This window comes from Amyelois transitella, chromosome 29 (genome assembly GCF_032362555.1).
Source record: "Amyelois transitella isolate CPQ chromosome 29, ilAmyTran1.1, whole genome shotgun sequence".
NCBI classification, from domain to species: domain Eukaryota; kingdom Metazoa; phylum Arthropoda; class Insecta; order Lepidoptera; family Pyralidae; genus Amyelois; species Amyelois transitella.
Window position 1 is genome coordinate 897194 of NC_083532.1, and position 20522 is coordinate 917715.

Here is a 20522-nt window from a genome sequence, read left to right on the forward strand (position 1 = left end):
GGGTTATTGTGGCATTATTTTGGGAGAACTGTGCTGATACCCTATTTTGTAGCATTTTATAGAGCTTTGAGAGACGAACCCTTCGAAGAAGCAGATAAACCTAAATCCAGGACGACATTTCGGAAATACTGTTTCAAAAAAAGTGAAATATTTGACAGTAGTTTGGAGACGATTACTTCGGGAACAGTATCTCAAGACGCTTTTAATATCAATATCATAACAATGGTCATAGATATATTAATATTTTGCATTGATTCTTGATACTAAATTATACTTTTTTTTTTTAACAGATTTATTTTTCACTCAGCTAAGTACATCGACTACCGAAATAATTTTTTTCCAGACCATATTTATTCAAAAGGTAAAGGGTCAGGTCAGAAGTACCCGAAACCGCCGAGCTTGCATGAAGAGAGTTATGAATGTGGATGAAGCGAAGGAAATATGCAGAGATCGTGGCAAGTGGAAAGAGGTAGTCTCTGCCTACCCCTCCGGGAAAGAGGCGTGATTTTATGTATGTATGTATGTATATATGTATGTATATTTATTCAACGCTGCCCCCGTAGCATGGCACGCCTGATGCGCGAATACGTGAAACCGAACAGCGATAGATTTTCGCGCGATAAAAACGGCGTCGCGTGTGCCACGACGCATGGACTGAATGTATCCAGCAATGTACCTACGCCATTATCTTTATATTTTGTGCTTTTCTTAACTATCTCTTTCCAGCAATCTTGACCAGATTATTCGTCCATCTGGTAAGCTTAGCTGATAAGCGATTAACCTGTTGTAAAACAGTTATAACATAATTATTTATTATGGCTACAATCATAATCAAAGAACACGTAGTTTTTTCTTTCAAAATATGTAGTTGTTCCCTGCGAACTCGTCCTCGCTTTTAACAAAATTGTGAAAAGATATCACGTCACAAAAATATACACATATATTTATAAAAATAAAATATTTTCACCCGAAGTTAATTGGTGGACCTCAATCACTGATTTGCTTACAGTCACAGGTTTTATTTACATCTTGATAGTATTTTACTTTACTTAGAAAGTGGCAACATTATTTTGACGTAAAAATAGTAGGAAAACCTCAAATTTTTGTAGTGCACCACGAAAATGACGAGAAGTGTGTCACGTTTCGTGTTCTTTTCACAAATATTATTTAACTAAAATTAAACTATTATATCACAAACACGATTTTCGAAAGGAACCTTTCGAGAAACAGTGGAAGAAAAAGGTGAAATTGGCAGCAACATCTAAATTAGGCCGTGTGGTAAGCAAATTTCTATTTTTTGAGAAAGTGAAATCTGACCGCGAATTTGGTCTAATTTTTCGTGGTATAGTCCCGGATTACACTAAGCAAGTTATTTGTTATATCTTAGTGTTAAGTAAACACACTCAGTTACATTTTCAATGACTGTGAGTTGTGTAATGTGTGTACTTATTGTCTATGTAGTTAGCTAGGTCATGGATATGAAATTTGGAAATGGTTATTATAAATCAAATTATTCCATCTATGTATATACTAACGAACGCTCATTTTAAAAATTATTTGTAAAATCTATTATTTCCGTTTAGCCTGCAACTTCCCTGACATTAGTTTTGTCTTTACTTCTACAAAGAGTTTCAAGTGATCATTGAACTTCCTTATCCGCACATTCATATAGTCACGTCTATATCCCTTGCGGGGTAGACAGAGCCTAAAGTCTTGAAGAGACAGGAAGGCCCCGTTCAGCTGTTTGGCTTTATGACAGAATTGAGATTCAAATAGTGACAGGTTGCTAGCCCATCGCCTAAAAGGAGAATCCCAAGTTTATAAGCCCATCTCTTAGTCGCCTCTTACGACATCCATGGGAAATGAGATGGAGTGGTCCTATTCTTTTTTTATGTTGGTGCCGGGAACCACATGGCACATAATGACTAAATTTGTCATTAAAATCAATAATCATATTTATTACTAAAATAAATAGCTTAAAAGCCCATTAAAGCTTAATGACTTCTTAAGGCTATGTCCATATCATTTTGTAATGGTGTTTGTTTTGTTATATCCATGTTATAACAATAACAGCACTTTATAAGTACCAAGTGGTTTCCAGCACCTTTAGAGTACTCTCTAAAAGTGCTGTTACTTGGACACTAAAAAGGCACAGACCCTAAACATATATACATTATATACACATATATATGTATAAAAATAATGTATTAAAGTTCCTGTCCAGTTGAGCACCTAGATCAAACGTCAGGCAATTTATCTTAGTTTATGTATGTTTATTTATTTATAGATTTATACATATACATATATTTTGTGGATAGGTATAATTATGTCTATTATCTGTATTCTGTTAGTATATTATCATATTGTTGCTAAAAACACAGTGGCTTGCCGCCCTTTACTGAATTATCTAGTTCCTTTATTGTTTGCTAGTTGACTGGAAGAGATCCCTTCATGGGATAAATCCGCCATTGCAAGTGATTTGTTTCTATTATAATTACTGTGTTAATCTCTATGCAATAAAGATATTACAAACAAACTCTTTTTCCTATTGATGTTTCAAAAAGAGACTAAGTGAAAGGCTAAAAAACATGAGATTCTACTTCAGGTAAAGGGCAAGAAATCTGTCACTATTTGAATATCAAGATGTGAGTATGTATGTAAATAAATTATATATTTGACGAAATATTCGTATTGACATAATTAGCTCTACATTCATTCATGTTTTTGAATGTAGAGTGCATTCGTCCATGATTTAGAAGTAAGAGATCTATATTTGTAAATTGACGTCCGATGAAAATGCTGCAGTGTAGTTTGTTCCGCCGCTTCTTCTACACATGCGCTTTGGAAGCGGTAGTAGTTATAATTTGATTTAAGTTATGTGATGTCAATAAGTGATACCTTGTATCCAATTTTGAAAATAAATCTATTCTATTCTATTCTACTCACCAGGTGCATATCAGGAAATCTATACTAATATTATAAAGCTGAAGCATTTGTTTGTTTGAACATGCTAATCTCAAGAACAACTGGTTCTATTTGAAAACATATTTTTGCGTTGAATAGACCATTTATCGAGGAAAGCTTTAGGCTTTATAACATCACGCTGCAACTATTAATAGTGAAGAAATAATGGAAAATGTGAAAAAAATGGGGAAAATTATTCATCCTTGATGGCTTCAATGATGCCCAAAATAATTATTCCACGCGGACGAAGTCGCGGGCACAGCTTATTCTAAACCTAGCAAGGAGTTATGTTCCATCTTCTTAATAAATTACCAATCACAAATTATGTCATTTGAGACATTTAAATGTATTAACTGATGGAATGATAATTCAATTATACAATGTAAATATTTTTAATGACAATTTTAAAAATAATTAATCCTCGACAAAAAATGTGGGGTATGATAAGTTTGACATGTCAGTGTATCTGTAGCACCGGTCCCCCAAAGAGACGTATTTCCTCTAAATTATTACTAAATACAAATTACATACTAAGGTACTTTTACATTAAATTTATTTTATGATTTCCTACTTTTAAAATTTGTGTCAGTGATTTTTTTTAATTTAATTTTAATACACAATCATCAGCAATCTGAACTGGACTTCATCTTCAGAATGTCCCTAATGTGATCAGGGTACATCGTCTGGGCCATCCCTTTTCAACATTTTCATTTACACTTGTATATTCTTTCACCTGGGGTTTATCCCGGTTACATCCTCACCTCCTGGGAGGAGGCAAGGTCGCGCCTATGATCCAGGATTGGCTGAAGTAGGTTTTTACGCAAAGCAATTTTTTTTTTTCAATAATTTTTTTTTTTTCATTTTTATACGATACCTCATATCACTACATAGTATAAAACAAAGTCGCTATTTTAGTCTGTTTTACTGTATGCTTAAATCTTTAAAATTACGCAACGGATTTTGATGCGGTTTTTTGTAACAGGTAGAGTGATTCAAGAGGAAGGTTTTTATGTATAATTTTTCCGGATTTTGCACCCGTGCGAAGCCGGGGCGGGTCGCTAGTCGCTTAATATTGTCAAATCTTTTGGTTTCACAACATTGGTTGTTCCGTGCCGTGTGGTTCCCGGCACCAATACAAAAAAGAATAGGACCACTCCATCTCTTTCCCATGGATGTCGTAAAAGGCGACTAAGGGATAGGCTTGCAAACTTGAGATTATTTATTTTAGGCGATGGGCTAGCAACCTGTCTCTATTTGAATCTCAATTCTATCATTTAGCCAAATAGCTGAAGCTGTTGCCTATCAGTCTTTTTAAGACTGTTGGCTCTGTCTACCCCACAGGGGATATAGACGTGACCATATGTATATGTATGTATGTATGTAAATATATAATTTCTCGCAAATAAAAAGAACAAAATAAACCATCTGAGAAATACCTTTTTTGTTCCTGTTACATTTTGTATTTCAAATGACAACATTGAACAAATTTTACATCGAAATTTGTTTTAACTAAATGTAAGTACATAGTTTTTGCGATATCTGCTCTAAGGACAAGTGTAGGTTTGTAAAATGTCAATTTTTAACCAGGTAACAATACCTACTCGTATGTGTTATGTAGATTTTGCAAAGTAATGACTGTTCATCCCAAAGACGTCAATGACAGCGGATTTTTAGGGTTCTATCTATCGCAATAAAAATTATGTAATGCCTAATGCATTATTATCATTTTGCGTTGCGACTTGTCTGTACCTATACATACATATGGTCACGTCTATATCGTTTGCGGGATAGACAGAGCCTACGGTCTTGAAAAGACTGATAGGCCACGTTCTGCTGTTTGGATTAATGATAGAATCGAGATTCAAATAGTGACAGGTTGCTGGCACATCGTCTAAAAGAAGAATCCCAAGTTAATAAGCATCCCCCCCCGAAACACTTCTGTGGAGGATGCGACCGGAAACACGCAGAGCTTATCTGCGTGTTCCCGGTCGAGAGAGGTTGAAGTTGACGGAACCTTAATCGTGCGGGAAAAAATTGCGCTTAACTTTTTTTTTCAGTGTTTTTTTTTGCTTATGAAATAAGTCATGTTATGCGCCAAATCTTCCGAAATGTAATGTTTACATTGTCATCACGTATGAGTCAGCGGGTTCTTGTGTCAAAGCGGAAAGGTCTTATTTTTTTTAAGAAACGTTTTTTTTTTTGATTAATTTTAGGTTTCTTACGTAAGCTAAACCTTTGGTTTTAAAACTTAAGCATTTCTGGGTTAATTTAATTTGGATTCGATTCCGTGCTCTTTTTGTGTGCCGTGTGGTATCCGGTACATTAGAATTGGACTGCTCTATCTCTTTTTCACATGAAAATTGTAAAAGACTCATAAGGAAATAGACACATTCATGCCAGAGCAAGCAAACGTGGTAAAATGATCCAAAATCGTTGGTTTGTTTATGTTTTTTTTTTAAATACTTATTCGTATACTAGCGACCGGCCCCGGCTTTGCACACGGGAAGCATTTATAATATATAATAACTTTTTTTAAAACAGAACCTCCTCCAATCGATTTGTTTCTTTTTCGAAGTAAAATTTTAAAAATCACCGTTTTTGAAGGCGGTTTAAAAAAATACGGCCCGTTTGATAACCCTGTTCGTTTTTTGAAGTCGTTTGAAAAAAAGAACAATAGACAAGAAGGTTAACTTCGCTAAACGTTTTAAAAAAATAGTGAAGTCACGTGATGCAAGAATAAAAGTCCAAAAATCCAACATGGACTTTGCGCACCACACGGCTTTTCCTGTTAACACTGTGATCTCCTATCGCCATTGAAATGACAATGCCTTGGCGTCATGTAAATACATTAACATAAATTGTACTCATTCATGATGTTAAAAATACGTGTTGACATTTACATATTAAAAGAAATACACTTTTCGATACCGATCAGTCACTTCGAACACCGGGAGTTGTTAACGTCGCGGTAAAAAAAAAAAAATTGTTTCTTTTTTCAAAGTTTTAAATTTTACTAAAGTTGAAAAAGAAACAAAATATGGACTATAAATAATTGTTTTTCGATATTCGTAGTGGAATACGATAGGAATTTTTTTTTTTTTTATTATTATTTTTTTTTTTTTGCGAATATACAAAGATGTTCGGTGATACGATTTTGCTTAGTGTTTTGGTGTCAATAAAGCTGGCTGTCAAACAATTGGGATATTTTATCTGTTTCCTCAGCCGCAGGTAAATATTCTTCACACATTCTTATATACACGTCTCTATCCCTTGCGGGGTAGACGGAGCCAACAGTCTTGATAATACTGGAAGGCCACGTTCAGCTGTATGCCTTAATGATGGAATTGAGATTCAAATAGTGACAAGTTGCTAGACCATCGCCTACAAGAAGTTTACTAGCCTTTCACTTAGTCGCGTTTTACGATATCCATGGGAAAGATATGGGAGTGGTCCTATTTCAAACTGCCGGAACCACACGCCACATTTATTTTTAATTTTAATTTAATTCAACTGAATGTGGTCTTAAGTCTTTTTGATATTGTTGGCTCTCTCATCCCCCGTCAGCGATAAAATTAACGATTACTTAAAAGCATGTAAGTGAAATTATTCTAGGGTAAGGATCATTTCCTTCTTTATTTATTTGTCCGAATATATTTAGTAAATAAAGAGATTTTTATTAGTAAATAAATACATTTTGTGGATTTTTATTTAAATCAGTTGAGATTTAACTATTAAAAAATTATGTTGACTTAGTAATAAACATAATAAAAATTTAAAAAATTACGGTCGAATTTAGAACCTCCTTTTCAACTGGTGTGGAAAATAGAAAGCAGCGCTGCGCTTATCATGCGATAAAATTAAGATTTATTTGCTTTGGTGATTAGCATATTATGTAATTATCTTTAATTATATTTTCGTTTTCCTAATTAACAGTAGCCTTTATTATACTTGTCAAATTCAATCACATAATATGTATATTCGAATGAATACATTGAACAAGGTCTTATTTAAAATAATTACAACAAAAATAACTTTATCTACTTAAATAAAATGCATTATTTATTAAAACAAAGAATGAGGAGTTTTAATTAATAGGTTACTTAATTGAAAATTAAAAAATACTGTATTTTTTTTTCTTGGTAAAAACATATTCAATTTGAATGAATTAAGATGTTTAATGAAAATAAATAAATTATATTTTATAATAATATTAAAATTAAGAGTGCGGCATTTAATTTTCTTAAAATTTAAAATAATGTTAAGATCTTCATAGATTAACGGCTTTATCATCATTTCGCTAAAATAATATAATTAAAAAGATGATTGATAAATAAAAAAATTAAAATGAGATTAAGCCATAAAATAATATCGAACCCAATTTGATGTATAAGCAATTTACGTTACTATACATACATACATATCATCACATCTATATCCCTTGCGGGCTAGACAGAGCCAACAGCCTTGAAAAGCTGTTTGGCTTAACGATAAAATTGAGATTCAAATAGTGACAAGCCTATTGACGGCCAATACTATTTAAAACATTATTAAATTAATTTAAGATGCTAATAAAAATTATAATTTCTGAGAAACGCGGAATCAATTCTTTGACAAACCCTGAACCTGCTATATAAGGTCATGTTAAAAATCATATTAAAATCACGCGACACATTCGTGTTTTGTGAAGTACACGTTTTAGGGCTGACACTTGTTCGTTTTATAGCACTTTGTGTGCGAAATATGTGAAGGAACAAGCGACCAACAAATCCTACTAATATTATAAATGTTTGTGAGTATGTCAGGGTGTCAGTATGGATGATTGTTAATCTTTCACGCAAAAACTTCTGAACCGATTACGATGAAATTTGGTATTTAGGTAGCTGAACACCCAGAATAACATATAGGCTTTTTATCCCGGAGTTCCCGCGGGATTGATTGTTAAGTTATGATAGGGTTTCTCCAAAGTAAGTTCGAGACTTGTGTTTCGAGATACTAACTCAACGATACTAATAACCTGTGAACGTGATTATATGAAAACGAATGAATGAATGAATGTATGCGAAAAATTTTGCCTCAGTGACAGCCCTGTCGAGCCAGTTATAAGGATTTTCCCTTTTTGAATGCCAATGTTAAAAAACTGGTATATAAATGATGAATTATTTGATTTTAACTTGATATTTGTGAAGGAAACATGTTCTTGTGTTCGTCTCCGTTCGACCTCCACACTATATGTTTGTTTGCAAAAATATTTCATGGAATTCAGGGGTTTTGACGTGACATAAGGACGAACAAATACACTCTATATCCTACTAATATTATAAATGCGAAAGTTTGTTAGCATATCAGGATGTCAGTATGGATGTTTGTTGCTCTTTCACGCAAAAATTACTGAACCGATTACGATGAAATTTGGTAGGTATTTAAGTAGCTGAAGAACCAGAATAACATAAGGCTACTTTTTATCCCGGAGTTCCCGCGGGAATGATAGGGTTTCCATGCGGACGAAGTCGCGGGCGGTGTCTAGTGTGTAATTTTTGTATTTAACGCAATTCAATTTTTAATTTACACTAAACCCAATCTAGGATGACGGGCAAAAGGCGCTCTAAAGGTACGCATGCGCTACGCCGTTTTTATCGCGCGTTAAAACTATCGCTGTTTCGCTTTTTATTATGACGTGAAACGAGACAGCGATAGATTTAATTTTACACTATAATAATATATCACGTCTATATCCTTTGCGGGGTAAACAGAGCCAACAGTCTTGAAAATACTGAATGGCCACGTTCAGCTGTTTGGCTTATTGATAGAATTGAGATTCAAATAGTGACAAGTTGCTAGCCCATCGGCTAAAAGAAGAATTCCAAGTTTATAAGCCAATCCCTTAGTCGCCTTTTTTGGCATCCATGGGAACGAGATAGAATGGTCCAATTCTTTTTTTTTATTGGTGCCGGGAACCACACGGCACACATTTCTTGGCTACTGTTGGTCATATGTATGTATCCCTATATAGATTTGTGGCAATTCTTACATATTTGAAACTGAATATAAATATTTAAAACTTTATTGACCCTCAAAAGTAAAGGTGGACTAATAGCATTTTCTACTAGACCAGCTAAATGATAGTCAAAATATCTTCCAAGTACAGACAGACATAGGTCAGTTACTATTTTATTATACGTATATATATATACATATATATGGATGTAATTTGAAAATCCACAGGAAATGATATGATGTGGTCTTATTTTATTGTACCGAAAACCACGGCCAAAGAATTATGATTATAAGGACGCCTTTCCACCAATGACGTTAACGATATGTCAATCGAGGTAAGCTACAAAACTGAGGGGAAGCGATGATAAAATATATGATGAAAATTTGTCATCATATATTTTAAAAATCGTGAAATATATCTCGTTTTACGATTTATTACAATTGTACATTGAGGTTACTTAGACTTGAATCTGCTTGAAATCGTAAGATTTCGAATTGGAAAAGTTAGTTCGATATTGTAAATATAAGTTAGTTTGAGATTGTAACTATGAGACTATTCAAAAATCCAAGTACAATAAAACAAAGTGAATAAAGAAATTACTATTAATAATTTTTAACTTTTTGACGGCCTGTGTGGCGCAGCAGCGGTAGTACGCTTGTCTGTGACACTGTAGGTCCCGGGTTCGAATCCCTAACTCTAACCTGGCTAACTCAATCTGTGTAAATAAAAAAAAAACTAACTATTCATAAACATACTATGCGAACTCTGTAAAAGCGTCCGTGGTCGAATCGACAAGATGTCCGGTTAAATTGCGTGATGCATAAAAAAAATATTTATTTGGCTGTCAAAAGTCGACTCTTTGCAGTTTTACAATTTTATATTCCTACATACATACATACATATGGTCACGTCTATATACCTTGCGGGGTAGACAGAGCCAACAGTCTTGAAAAGACTGAATGGCCACGTTCAGCTATTTGGCTTAATGACAGAACTGAGATTCAAATAGTGACAGGTTGCTAGCCCATCGCCTAAAAGAGGAATCCTAAGTTTATAAGCCTATCCCTTAGTCGTATTTTACGACATCCATGGGAAAGAGATGGAGTGGTCCTATTCTTTTTTGTATTGTTTCCGGGAACCACACGGCTCATTTATTTATTTTATTTATTTTGACGATAAAACCGGGAACCACAATATTCCTTTCATTCTGATTTAGGCGAAATAAAAAAATCTGTGATTGGTTATATTTTCAATAGACATAAATTTTATATTACACATTCATAGCACCTTTCTAGTGTAGCATCGCCCTTAACTTTGACCCAGTGGTTGCCCAATGTGTTTCAAGATGGCGCGCGCGCAACCGGTCGCCGCCGGTGTGAAATCGGATCTAACTGGTTATTTCAAGGTTAATGTTATTTAGGAAAATGAGAAATCGTAACTAGTTTAGTACTTTGTGTTAGGACGAAGGGCGTTAATATTTTTAACTTATATAAATTTTGCGCCTAATGAATGGTATTCATTTACTTTCACATCAGGAAAATGTCAGATACAAAAATCAGACAGAAATCGTTTAAGAATCAACCATATAATCAAAGACTGATAGGCCACGTTCAGCTGTTTGGCTTAATGATAGAATTGAAATTCAAATAGTAACAGGTTGCTATTCCGTCGCCTAGAAAAATCTCAAGTATGTACGCCTATCTCTTAGTCGCCTTTTAGGACATCCATGAAAAAGTGATGTGTGGTCGTATTTTTGTCTATTGGTGCCGGGAACCCCACGGCATAAAACCTCTACTAGTACTACCTAGTAAACCTATTCGTATATGCCTCCTCTGAAAAAGGTTTTGATTTGATATATGTCTTTACTAGCGACCCGCCCCGGCTTCGCACGGGTGCAAAATTCGGAAAAAATTATACATAAAAATCTTCCTCTTGAATCACTCTACCTGTTACAAAAAACCGCATCAAAATCCGTTTCGTAATTTTAAAGATCTAAGCATACAGACAAACAGACTAAAATAGCGACTTTGTTTTATACTATGTAGTGACTAAATATATTTATGGGTGTAACTGATAGCACTGTTTCCTCTTTCCAGATATAAATTACGGTCAAAAGTCGTCATGAAGGTGTGGGGCGCGCACGGCGAGTTCTGCGCGCGGCACCAGTGGGAGGTCATCGTCGCGACTTTGGCGTTACTCGCCTGCGCGGCCAGCGTCGAGCGCCACGGCCCCGGCGTCAGACCTGAACGATGCGCAGGGTGGGCCAGGGCTTGTCCAGGTCTAGAAGCGGAGTACCAAGCAGCAGACGCCGTCCTCATGACCTTCGTTCGTTGCGCAGCACTTCTGTACGCGTACTATCAAGTCTCCAATCTCCAGAAAATCGCGTCGAAATACCTCCTAATCATCGCTGGCGTCTTTTCGACATTCGCCAGTTTTGTCTTCACTTCAGCGTTGGCTGGAATATTCTTTACCGAATTGGCGAGCATTAAGGATGCGCCGTTCTTGTTTCTGTTAGTTGCCGATGTTGCTAGAGGAGCGAGGATGGCCAAAGCTGGTTGGTCCGCCGGGCAGGATCAAGGGAAGCGGGTAGGAAGGGCGCTTGCGTTGTTAGGACCGTCGGCGACACTGGACACGCTCCTAGCTGTTCTATTAGTCGGCGTTGGAGCCTTATCTGGTGTTCCGAGGTTGGAGCACATGTGTAGCTTCGCGTGTTTGGCTTTGCTTGTCGATTATGTAGTGTTCGTGACGTTTTACCCGGCATGTTTGTCCCTCGTAGCGGATTTCGCAGCAGGAAGGAAAGATATAAGTCCTGACAGTAGATATTCCGAAGCCGATTTGAAGCCAAACCCTGTGGTTCAGAGAGTGAAGATGATAATGGCGGCGGGATTATTATGTGTCCATTTGACCAGCCGATGGCCGTGGAGCGCTGATAGTGGAAACGCTGAAGGACAAGTCGATATGGCACCATCTTCGAGTGAAAACGTCTTACTAAATTCTTACGTCAAATGGTTTTCAGTCAGCGCGGATTACTTCGTGATAGCTACTTTATTGTGCGCGTTGATTATCAAATTTGTGTTCTTTGAAGAACAAAGAAATTGGATTATAGACATGAATGATATGACTGTCAAAGAGGTAGTGCAAAGTGATGGCGAATTGACTCACACCAGCCGCAAACCTCTGTTCTCAGTCGGTGATGATACGAATTCTGAAGTCTCCACACAGACTGAAGACTCCTTTTTCCACGAGGAAGAGTGGCCAGTCCTTTCTCCGAGTTCCTCCGCTGCAAAGTTAAACGCAAAGAAACGTCCAATGGCTGAATGCCTCGAAATATACCGGTCAGAAGGAGCCGCTACTTCTTTAAGTGATGACGAAGTGGTAATGCTGGTAGAACAATCACATATACCTCTGCATAGACTCGAAACTGTCCTCGGGGACCCATTAAGAGGCGTCAGGCTGCGCAGGAAAGTAATCTCCACAAGGTTCCAAACTGAAGAAGCTATCAATCATCTTCCTTATTTAAACTACGAGTATAACAAAGTCTTGAATGCTTGCTGTGAGAATGTTATCGGTTATGTGGGCATTCCTGTGGGGTACGCCGGCCCCTTGGTAGTAGATGGTAAAGCATATATGATCCCAATGGCTACAACTGAAGGCGCGTTAGTTGCTTCCACTAACAGAGGCGCAAAGGCAATAGGAGCGAAGGGTGTTACAAGTGTAGTTGAAGATGTTGGTATGACAAGAGCCCCAGCAGTAAGGCTGCCTAACGTAGTACGAGCTCATGAGTGCCGCCAATGGATTGATAATAAACAAAATTACGCTCAAATCAAAAGCGCATTCGATTCCACGTCAAGATTCGCGCGCCTACAAGAGGTCCACATTGGAGTTGATGGCGCCATATTGTATCTTAGATTCAGAGCGACAACTGGAGACGCTATGGGCATGAACATGGTATCTAAAGGTGCAGAAAACGCTTTGAAACTCCTCAAAAACTACTTCCCCGACATGGAAGTGATCAGTCTCTCTGGAAACTACTGTTCTGACAAGAAAGCTGCCGCCATCAACTGGGTGAAGGGCAGAGGGAAGAGAGTAGTTTGCGAGACAGTTATAACTGCGGAAAATTTGAAAACTATATTCAAAACTGACGCCAAGACTTTGGCTAGGTGCAATAAGATTAAGAACCTGTCTGGTTCAGCTTTGGCCGGGTCCATTGGAGGGAACAACGCACACGCAGCCAACATGGTCACGGCTATTTTCATAGCGACCGGCCAGGATCCGGCTCAAAACGTGACGAGTAGCAATTGCTCGACAAATATGGAACTTTGTGGGGAAAACAGAGACGATCTTTACGTCACATGTACTATGCCGTGTTTGGAGGTTGGAACAATAGGTGGCGGTACTGTTTTGCCTGCGCAAGCGGCGTGTTTAGACATTTTAGGGGTCAAAGGTGCTGGGGAAATTCCAGCGGAGAATTCGGCGAGACTTGCGTCTTTGATATGCGCTACTGTGTTGGCCGGGGAGCTGAGTTTGATGGCCGCTTTGGTTAATTCTGACCTGGTCAAATCTCACATGCGTCATAATAGATCGGCTATAAATATGCAACAATCCGTTACGTATGAAACTAACACCCTTTCTCTAGAAGTGCCTACTTTATAACGAATGTTACGCTTCGTTTTTTTTTTAACTTCTAAGTTTTAGCCTCTGGATAGCCGTTTGAAGGTTATAGAACACGGATTTGACAATAAAGTTACACATAGCTAGCGGGATTGCTTCGGTAAAGCAATTATTAAGATTTTTGACAAGACTTAAGTGTGCGACCGTAGACAAAATGTGATCACACAATCGCGATAATAAAAATTTAGAATAAAATACAAAATTGTGATTATCAATGAACCCAGGAATCCTTATGACGTCTTAAAAAAGACGTTGGCTCGAGGACATAGTTCAAAATGTATTTCCATTTAACGCAATTATTTTTTTTCAAATTTCAATTAGCATTGACGCCATTTAGTAAACAACTGAATATTGTTTTACAACGTACTAATAGTACGTCATTGCTTTTTGTTTTGATTTTGAGGCTGTATAATTTTTATTTCAGACTGAATGCAAATTCAATTTTTTTTTCTTCATACGATTTGCATAGGTATGTTGCAAAAAAAGGCGTTGTCAATGATTATCTGAGAAAGTTTTTTTTTGCAAATATTGACGCCTGAATTTTTTAAATGTATAAATGACCTGCATTCCAGATAAGTATATACTGCCTTGCAATTTTCTAAATCCAAGCTAATGAGGAGAAAATATTAGTATTTCTGATTGTAACAAATAAACATTAAGACTTGACCGATCACGATGGAACATTTTGGCGCAAACATAATTAGACATTTGCAAATTTCCAAATTAGCGCAAAGAATTGAAACTGTTAAGTAAAAATGTATCACGAACGCTAACATTTTTCTTTAAATAAATACATTTTCATTGTATTTCACAATTTTATTTTTAAATAAAATTTTGATATGAACAAATATGATATATATTCGATTAGTTAAGTAAACGTATTATGATTTTGTTGTCAACAAATTATGTAGAGTTACATTCTTAAATTAATTCGTAATGTATAATTGTTATTTAATTTAGAAAATGTATTTTTTTTTCGGATAAAACAAAATATTAATCGTAGATAATAAATTTGAAAGTTGGACCAGACTAAAACTAAAATATTTAATGTCTATAAAATATGTTCCTTTTTTTTTAAATTTAACTTCGGCCTAACTCCTTGCTTTTCTGTTATAAAAGTAAGGAATAGTTTGAAAATTCAATCCAAATAATGTGATTATTCAATATGTTTTGGAAAAGAAATTGGTCCCTTTAAATAATGTTAACAATCAAATGTAATAAAAATAATTCTTTATTCATTTCTTCTATGGTCACGTTGTAATTTTGTATAATGTCATTAAAATTTAGTTTATCGTTAAGTAAGTATATTTATTTCACTTTTAATTTGTGTATAAGTTTATATTTAGTTTATTGTATTTATTTCATGGTTTTTATTATGTTAGATTATAAGCAATTTGAAATCCCAACTGTGTGCGTAAACTTCCATTACTCGAAATTAGGATATCTTTTTTGTACTTAATTTATCGTAGATTATAGCACGTATTTAACATATTTGCAATGACTATGACATTAGCATACACATCAATTGTTTAGTCACGCTTTCGGTAAGCTAAAGAACTATGCGCAATTTTTTTTATATGTTTTTTGGAAATCATACTATGAATAATACCAAACATTAATTAGTTGATGTTGCTTTAATTTTTTTTTCTGTTTGTGATATATGGTAAGGCGTTATCAATAACATAAATAGAATGATACACTTTCGATAAAATGTCTATTGTATCTGTGCACTAACAGCCACAGTTTAATTTGCGATATTAGTCAAATCTCATTGCGTTGAGGGAATTCACTGAAAGAAAGACCCCGACGGGACAAAAATCTGGTTATTCTAGCCTCCGTAGCATGACAGTTTTTTATCGCCCGAAGAACTGTCACTGTCCCTTTGCACGTCATAATAAAAAGTCAAACTGCGATAGGTTTTCGCGCGCTAAAAAAGGCGGCGTCGCGCGTGACGTGATACGGGGACGGCTTTATGTTATATTGTGGTTGGCAACACAGTCTATGAGTGTATTTTTTTTATTGATAAAGGTGTCAAATTAATTGTACCACGGCTACATTATTGAGTGTTTTTGTAATTTTGTCGCAACGTATAGTTTTGAAGTTAATAGATTCCATATAACATATTATTTTATTGCGGAACTCGTTATAAACAAAGATTTTTATGAATTTATTGGCAGAGTTTAATTAATTTCTCCTTTGGAAATGCAAACGTGATTTATTGAAAGTTAACATTACATGCGACTCTTAAGAAAACATCACCATGTTTTTACAATGTGTTTGTCGGCCTCATGTTTAATTTATATTTAATTTTAAGTGGTTGTGTGTCTGTAATGTATAATTGTACGCGGCAAATATTTTGTAATTATGACTGAAATATATTGGTGCTTCTGATGGTATTGTTTTAATTTTTGTATTACCTTTTTTGTATAATTAAACTAGCTTCCCTTTGCGTCTTTAATTGGGTAGCATTTTTGAAATACAAACCTTCCTCACAAAACCCTCTTTCAACATTGCAAACAGGAACAAAAACCGGTCCCAACTTTCCGAGATTAGGTACAGACAGATAAAATAGGGGGACTTTATAATATCTAGTGATAAATATACCGAAGGGTTCCGTTTCATAAAAATAATAATTTTAACTTTTTAAAACAATTTTCGAAATAGGATTTTGTCGGATTTTAATCTATACTTACCTACTATACTATACTGTCTGTCTTAAAACCAGTGATGATTACTACGAAATGATTACATGTAGATACAAAGTATGGAGTACCTACGGAGGACAAAGGTGATAGCTTATTTTTATATAATTAGTTATAGGAAACATAAAAAAGGGATGTTGACTTTTTACTATTGACTGAGGTGGTAATATTGATTTACGATCCCAACTAATAAATGCGAAAGTTTATTTGATTGTCCTTTATTTTGCGTATTACTTATATACATACATGTAAATACCCTAGTGGTAGAGATGGCCTTGTGTGCCCGGAAAGAGGCGTCAATTTTATGTAGGTACATGCGTATGCGCACTCAACATGATCGATTTTTGTTAAAGTGGGTTTTACATGTGAGAAATAAATGCCTACATGCTTGCCGTGAAAAAATGAAAAAATGTAACCAAAATATGTACTCATAAGTACTATGTCAAAGGTCTTACACAAGAAATACATTACTTTATGCCTATTACGTTCGAGTTATTATGGATTTGGTAGGATTATTTTTATGCTAACTTAAAACCTTTGAACTTAAGTCGAGCACAAATTTCCACATAAAACATAGATTTTATTTATGTGACGACATCACTACGCATCAGTCACAACAGCCAATCACGTGACGCTATCAGCATATGAGCGAAGAGTCTAAATCGCGCAAGCAAAGATTTCACGTATTGGAGGGTATGTCTTTGAGCATGGATCCTTAGCGTTGAAAATTCCGAAAGAAACAAATTGTTTTTTTCGGTGAAAGAAACGTTTTTTCGTTTTTTTACCGTTTTATTGGTTTGTTACATTGAAATATATCAGAATAAAACCTTGGGGAAAAAACGGTTTTATTGAGATTTTCGTCGTTTGTTTCGAAAAATAAGAAAAAAAAACGATTGGAAAACTATATACCTATATATTCTATGTATAATTACCAATTTTTAAAACAATGATGCATATTGTAAGGTAATCAATACTTTTCCTATCGTATTTTTCCGTTTCTTTCATATTTTTCCGTTTTATTAATAAAAAACATGAAATATTTCATTCTTATCTTTCTTAAAACTTTCGTAAAAAACTTGTATAAAAACGAGGGAATTTGAAAAAAACCGGAAAATTTCCCGCTTTTTTCAACCCTATGGATCCTGGATTGGGTGAGTCAGATTTTTACACGAAGCGACTCCCATCTGACCTCCGCAACCTTTGCAGGGGAACCTAACCCGTATTGGATCGATCATGGTTACACATCCAGTTGCCTGAATATGCAGGTATCCTTACGATGTTTTCCCTTACCGAGCATCGGTTAGTAATCAAACTAATGTACATAACTTACAAAATAGTAATTGATAAATGGCCGCGGTGGGATTCGAACTAGTAGACTAAAAAGGACTCAGGACTATTACTCCACCAAATATTGTGAAAATGCTATGTGCTGTGCTCAGAAGAACAATCCTATGGAAGTGCCCTATGCATGTACTTTTCCTGCATACCTAAATAAACAAACCCGGATACAAACATGGCGGACTAGAGATGTTCATTTAGTCGATAATATTTTATCGATGGACGAGTGAGTGAAGATGTTTATTTCCGAATTAAATTTATTAAAAAAAAAAATTTACATCGGGAATCCTTACAATCTTGGCTATAATCTAAGGTCCAACAATATTGTATCTATTACCTATGTCATTCTGATAAAGAGTTTGGAAATCAAATATAATTACATACATAAATAAAATCACGCCTCTTTTCCGGAGGGGTAGGCAGAGACTGCCTCTTTCCACTTGCCACGATCTCTGCGTACTTCTTTCGCTTCATACACATTCATAACTCTCTTCATGCAAGTTCGGCGGTTTCGGGTACTTTTGACCTGACCCTTTACCAGGACGTCCTTAATTTGATCAAGATACGTTCGTCTAGGTCTTCCCACTCCGACCTTTCCCTTCACACTCTCCTTGTATATCTGCTTAGTCATCCCGCTTTCATTCATCCTCTCCACATGACCGAACCATCTCAACATACCCTTTTCTATTCCTGTAACTACATCTTCTTTCACATCACAACATTTCCTTATCACGATGTTCCTTATCCGGTCACTCAATTTCACACCCATCATACTCCTTAACGCTCTCTTTTCCACTGCATTTGTTTCGTTTTCGTGCTTCTTTTGCCATACCCAACTTTCACTCCCATACATTAATGTCGGGACCAACACGCCCCTATACTGGCTGAGGCCAGTCGAGCCGTTTTGGATAGTTTCTGACTGCTCATAAAGGCATGCAAAGCTCCATTCACCATGTTCCCCGCGTTCACTCTCCTTTCAATATCACTATCACACTTGCCATTTGATGTAAACTTTGATCCTAGATATACAAACTCTTTCACTTGCTCAACTTTTTCTCCTCCAATCAAAATATTACATGCTGTCATTTCTTTCTCCATTTCAAAAACCAGTGTTTTAGTTTTACTTACGTTCACTTTCATTCCTTTCTCTTTTAAAGCTTCACGCATACAGTTTACCATCTCCTGTAATTCTTCCGCTGATGACGCCAATATAACCTGATCGTCGGCATAGAGCAGACATTTGACGAGTAACTCATTCATCCTTAATCCAATTTCAGACTCTTTCAAATCTGTCAAACTATCCATAAATAGGTTGGCGGACGAAGTCGCGGGCACAGCTAGTTTATCGATAAGATTCTATGTTCGATGATGTTCAACACTAGCGCACGTGTTTATGTTTTCGATGTGAATGAAATATTGAGAATATTACAATTTTTTAAAGCTCACAACAAAGAAGATTAAAAGTAATAAGGTTTTTAAACACATTTCATTAAATACACTGTATGATAGACCATAATTTAACCAAATATTAACCACTTACCGGTGAAAGGTTAAATTCGGCCTATTTTTGCTTTGGCATAAGCCACAATATGCTATTGAACACTTCATTTGTTGTTTATTAACGATTAATATAAACACAACTTGGTAAACAGTAGAAAAACACGGGATTTCCTCGGAAAAACGTAAAATCCTCACGGTGATAACTTCCACGAGTAAGCTAAGCGGGCTACTTAAGATGGCGGTGCTCCAGCACAAACACATCGAAGCCAATGAAGAGGGTGCTGGTGCTGATAAAAGAGTGTAAACGTTTTTTCTCCCGTTAAACCACTGTTGTGAGAAAGAGACAGATATATCAGTTTTTATTTCTGAGTCAAGTTGAACAATTAGGGCACCTCCATAGAATATTATTTCAGGATTGTTCTCACTAGTTCGATTCAGTAGTTCGATCGTCGAACTAGTGAGAATTTTTTTTCTCATTTGTTCGACCGTCGAACTAGTGAGAATGTTTGTTCTCACTAGTTCGATCCGTTAACTTATTATTATTATTAATCGAGAAGCAAGAACATTAAGTACCGATATAATAGATATTGGTCACAAATACATACATTGTATAGGTAATTATAAAATGAAAATCTTTTAGGTATATTTTGTAGGTATAATTATTATTTAAGTATTATTATAATATAGTAAACGTCAAAATCACAATGTTGCATAATTAGATTATTTATTGTAAACATAATATTTAGGAACAACTATAGGTATTGTCTTTGGCCAAATACGTAGATGAAAAATATTTTTCTGTCTTGCTTGTCTCAACAAGCTTAATCAGAAACTAAAAAGAAACTAAAAAAATGCCAAAAATGCTTCAAAATTACAAATGTACAAAATTAGGTATAGGTATAGACATAACATTCATAAACATAACTTTGATAAAATATACATGATTAAATATATTTTTCTCTGTCTTACTTATCTCAATAAGCAGAGAGCGAAAAAACTTTGAATTTGTGTATTCCACCAAAGGATATATGTATATTGAACATTATATTAGGTACATTGGTTACGAAATCAAAAAAATAATGTAATAATCAAATACTCAATTATTTTGTCACATTGAATCTCAATGTAACTATAATTATCGCATCTTTTCTAAAAAGTGCCCTACACCAATTTCTCCGCATATTAATTGCATTTGAGCATCAATAATGTAATCGTCATTGAATAAATCAGTTTTTCTCCTTTTACAACGTTTGTTTGATGTTGAAGGTCTCTGAAGAATGTCATTTTGATATGAAGACAATAAGGAATCGTCCCGTAAAATATGTAATATTTGCAATAGGTTTACATGCCCT

General features: G+C 35.4%; 1 protein-coding gene across 2 annotated transcripts; it reads left to right on the plus strand.

The window, feature by feature from the left end:
• Nucleotides 1-1120: 1120 nt before the first annotated feature.
• On the plus strand, nt 1121-16021 carry LOC106141026 (3-hydroxy-3-methylglutaryl-coenzyme A reductase). 2 transcript variants are annotated; one of them, XM_060952657.1, is made up of 2 exons: nt 1121-1278; nt 11056-16021. In XM_060952657.1, the coding sequence occupies exon 2, from the start codon at nt 11081-11083 to the stop codon at nt 13610-13612; it is 2532 nt and encodes an 843-aa protein (XP_060808640.1). In that variant the 5' UTR covers nt 1121-1278; nt 11056-11080; the 3' UTR covers nt 13613-16021. The 2 variants fall into 2 exon arrangements, with proteins under 2 accessions (XP_060808640.1, XP_060808639.1); XM_060952656.1 differs by lacking the exon at nt 1121-1278 and adding an exon at nt 5889-6192.
• The last annotated feature ends 4501 nt before the right edge of the window (nt 16022-20522 follow it).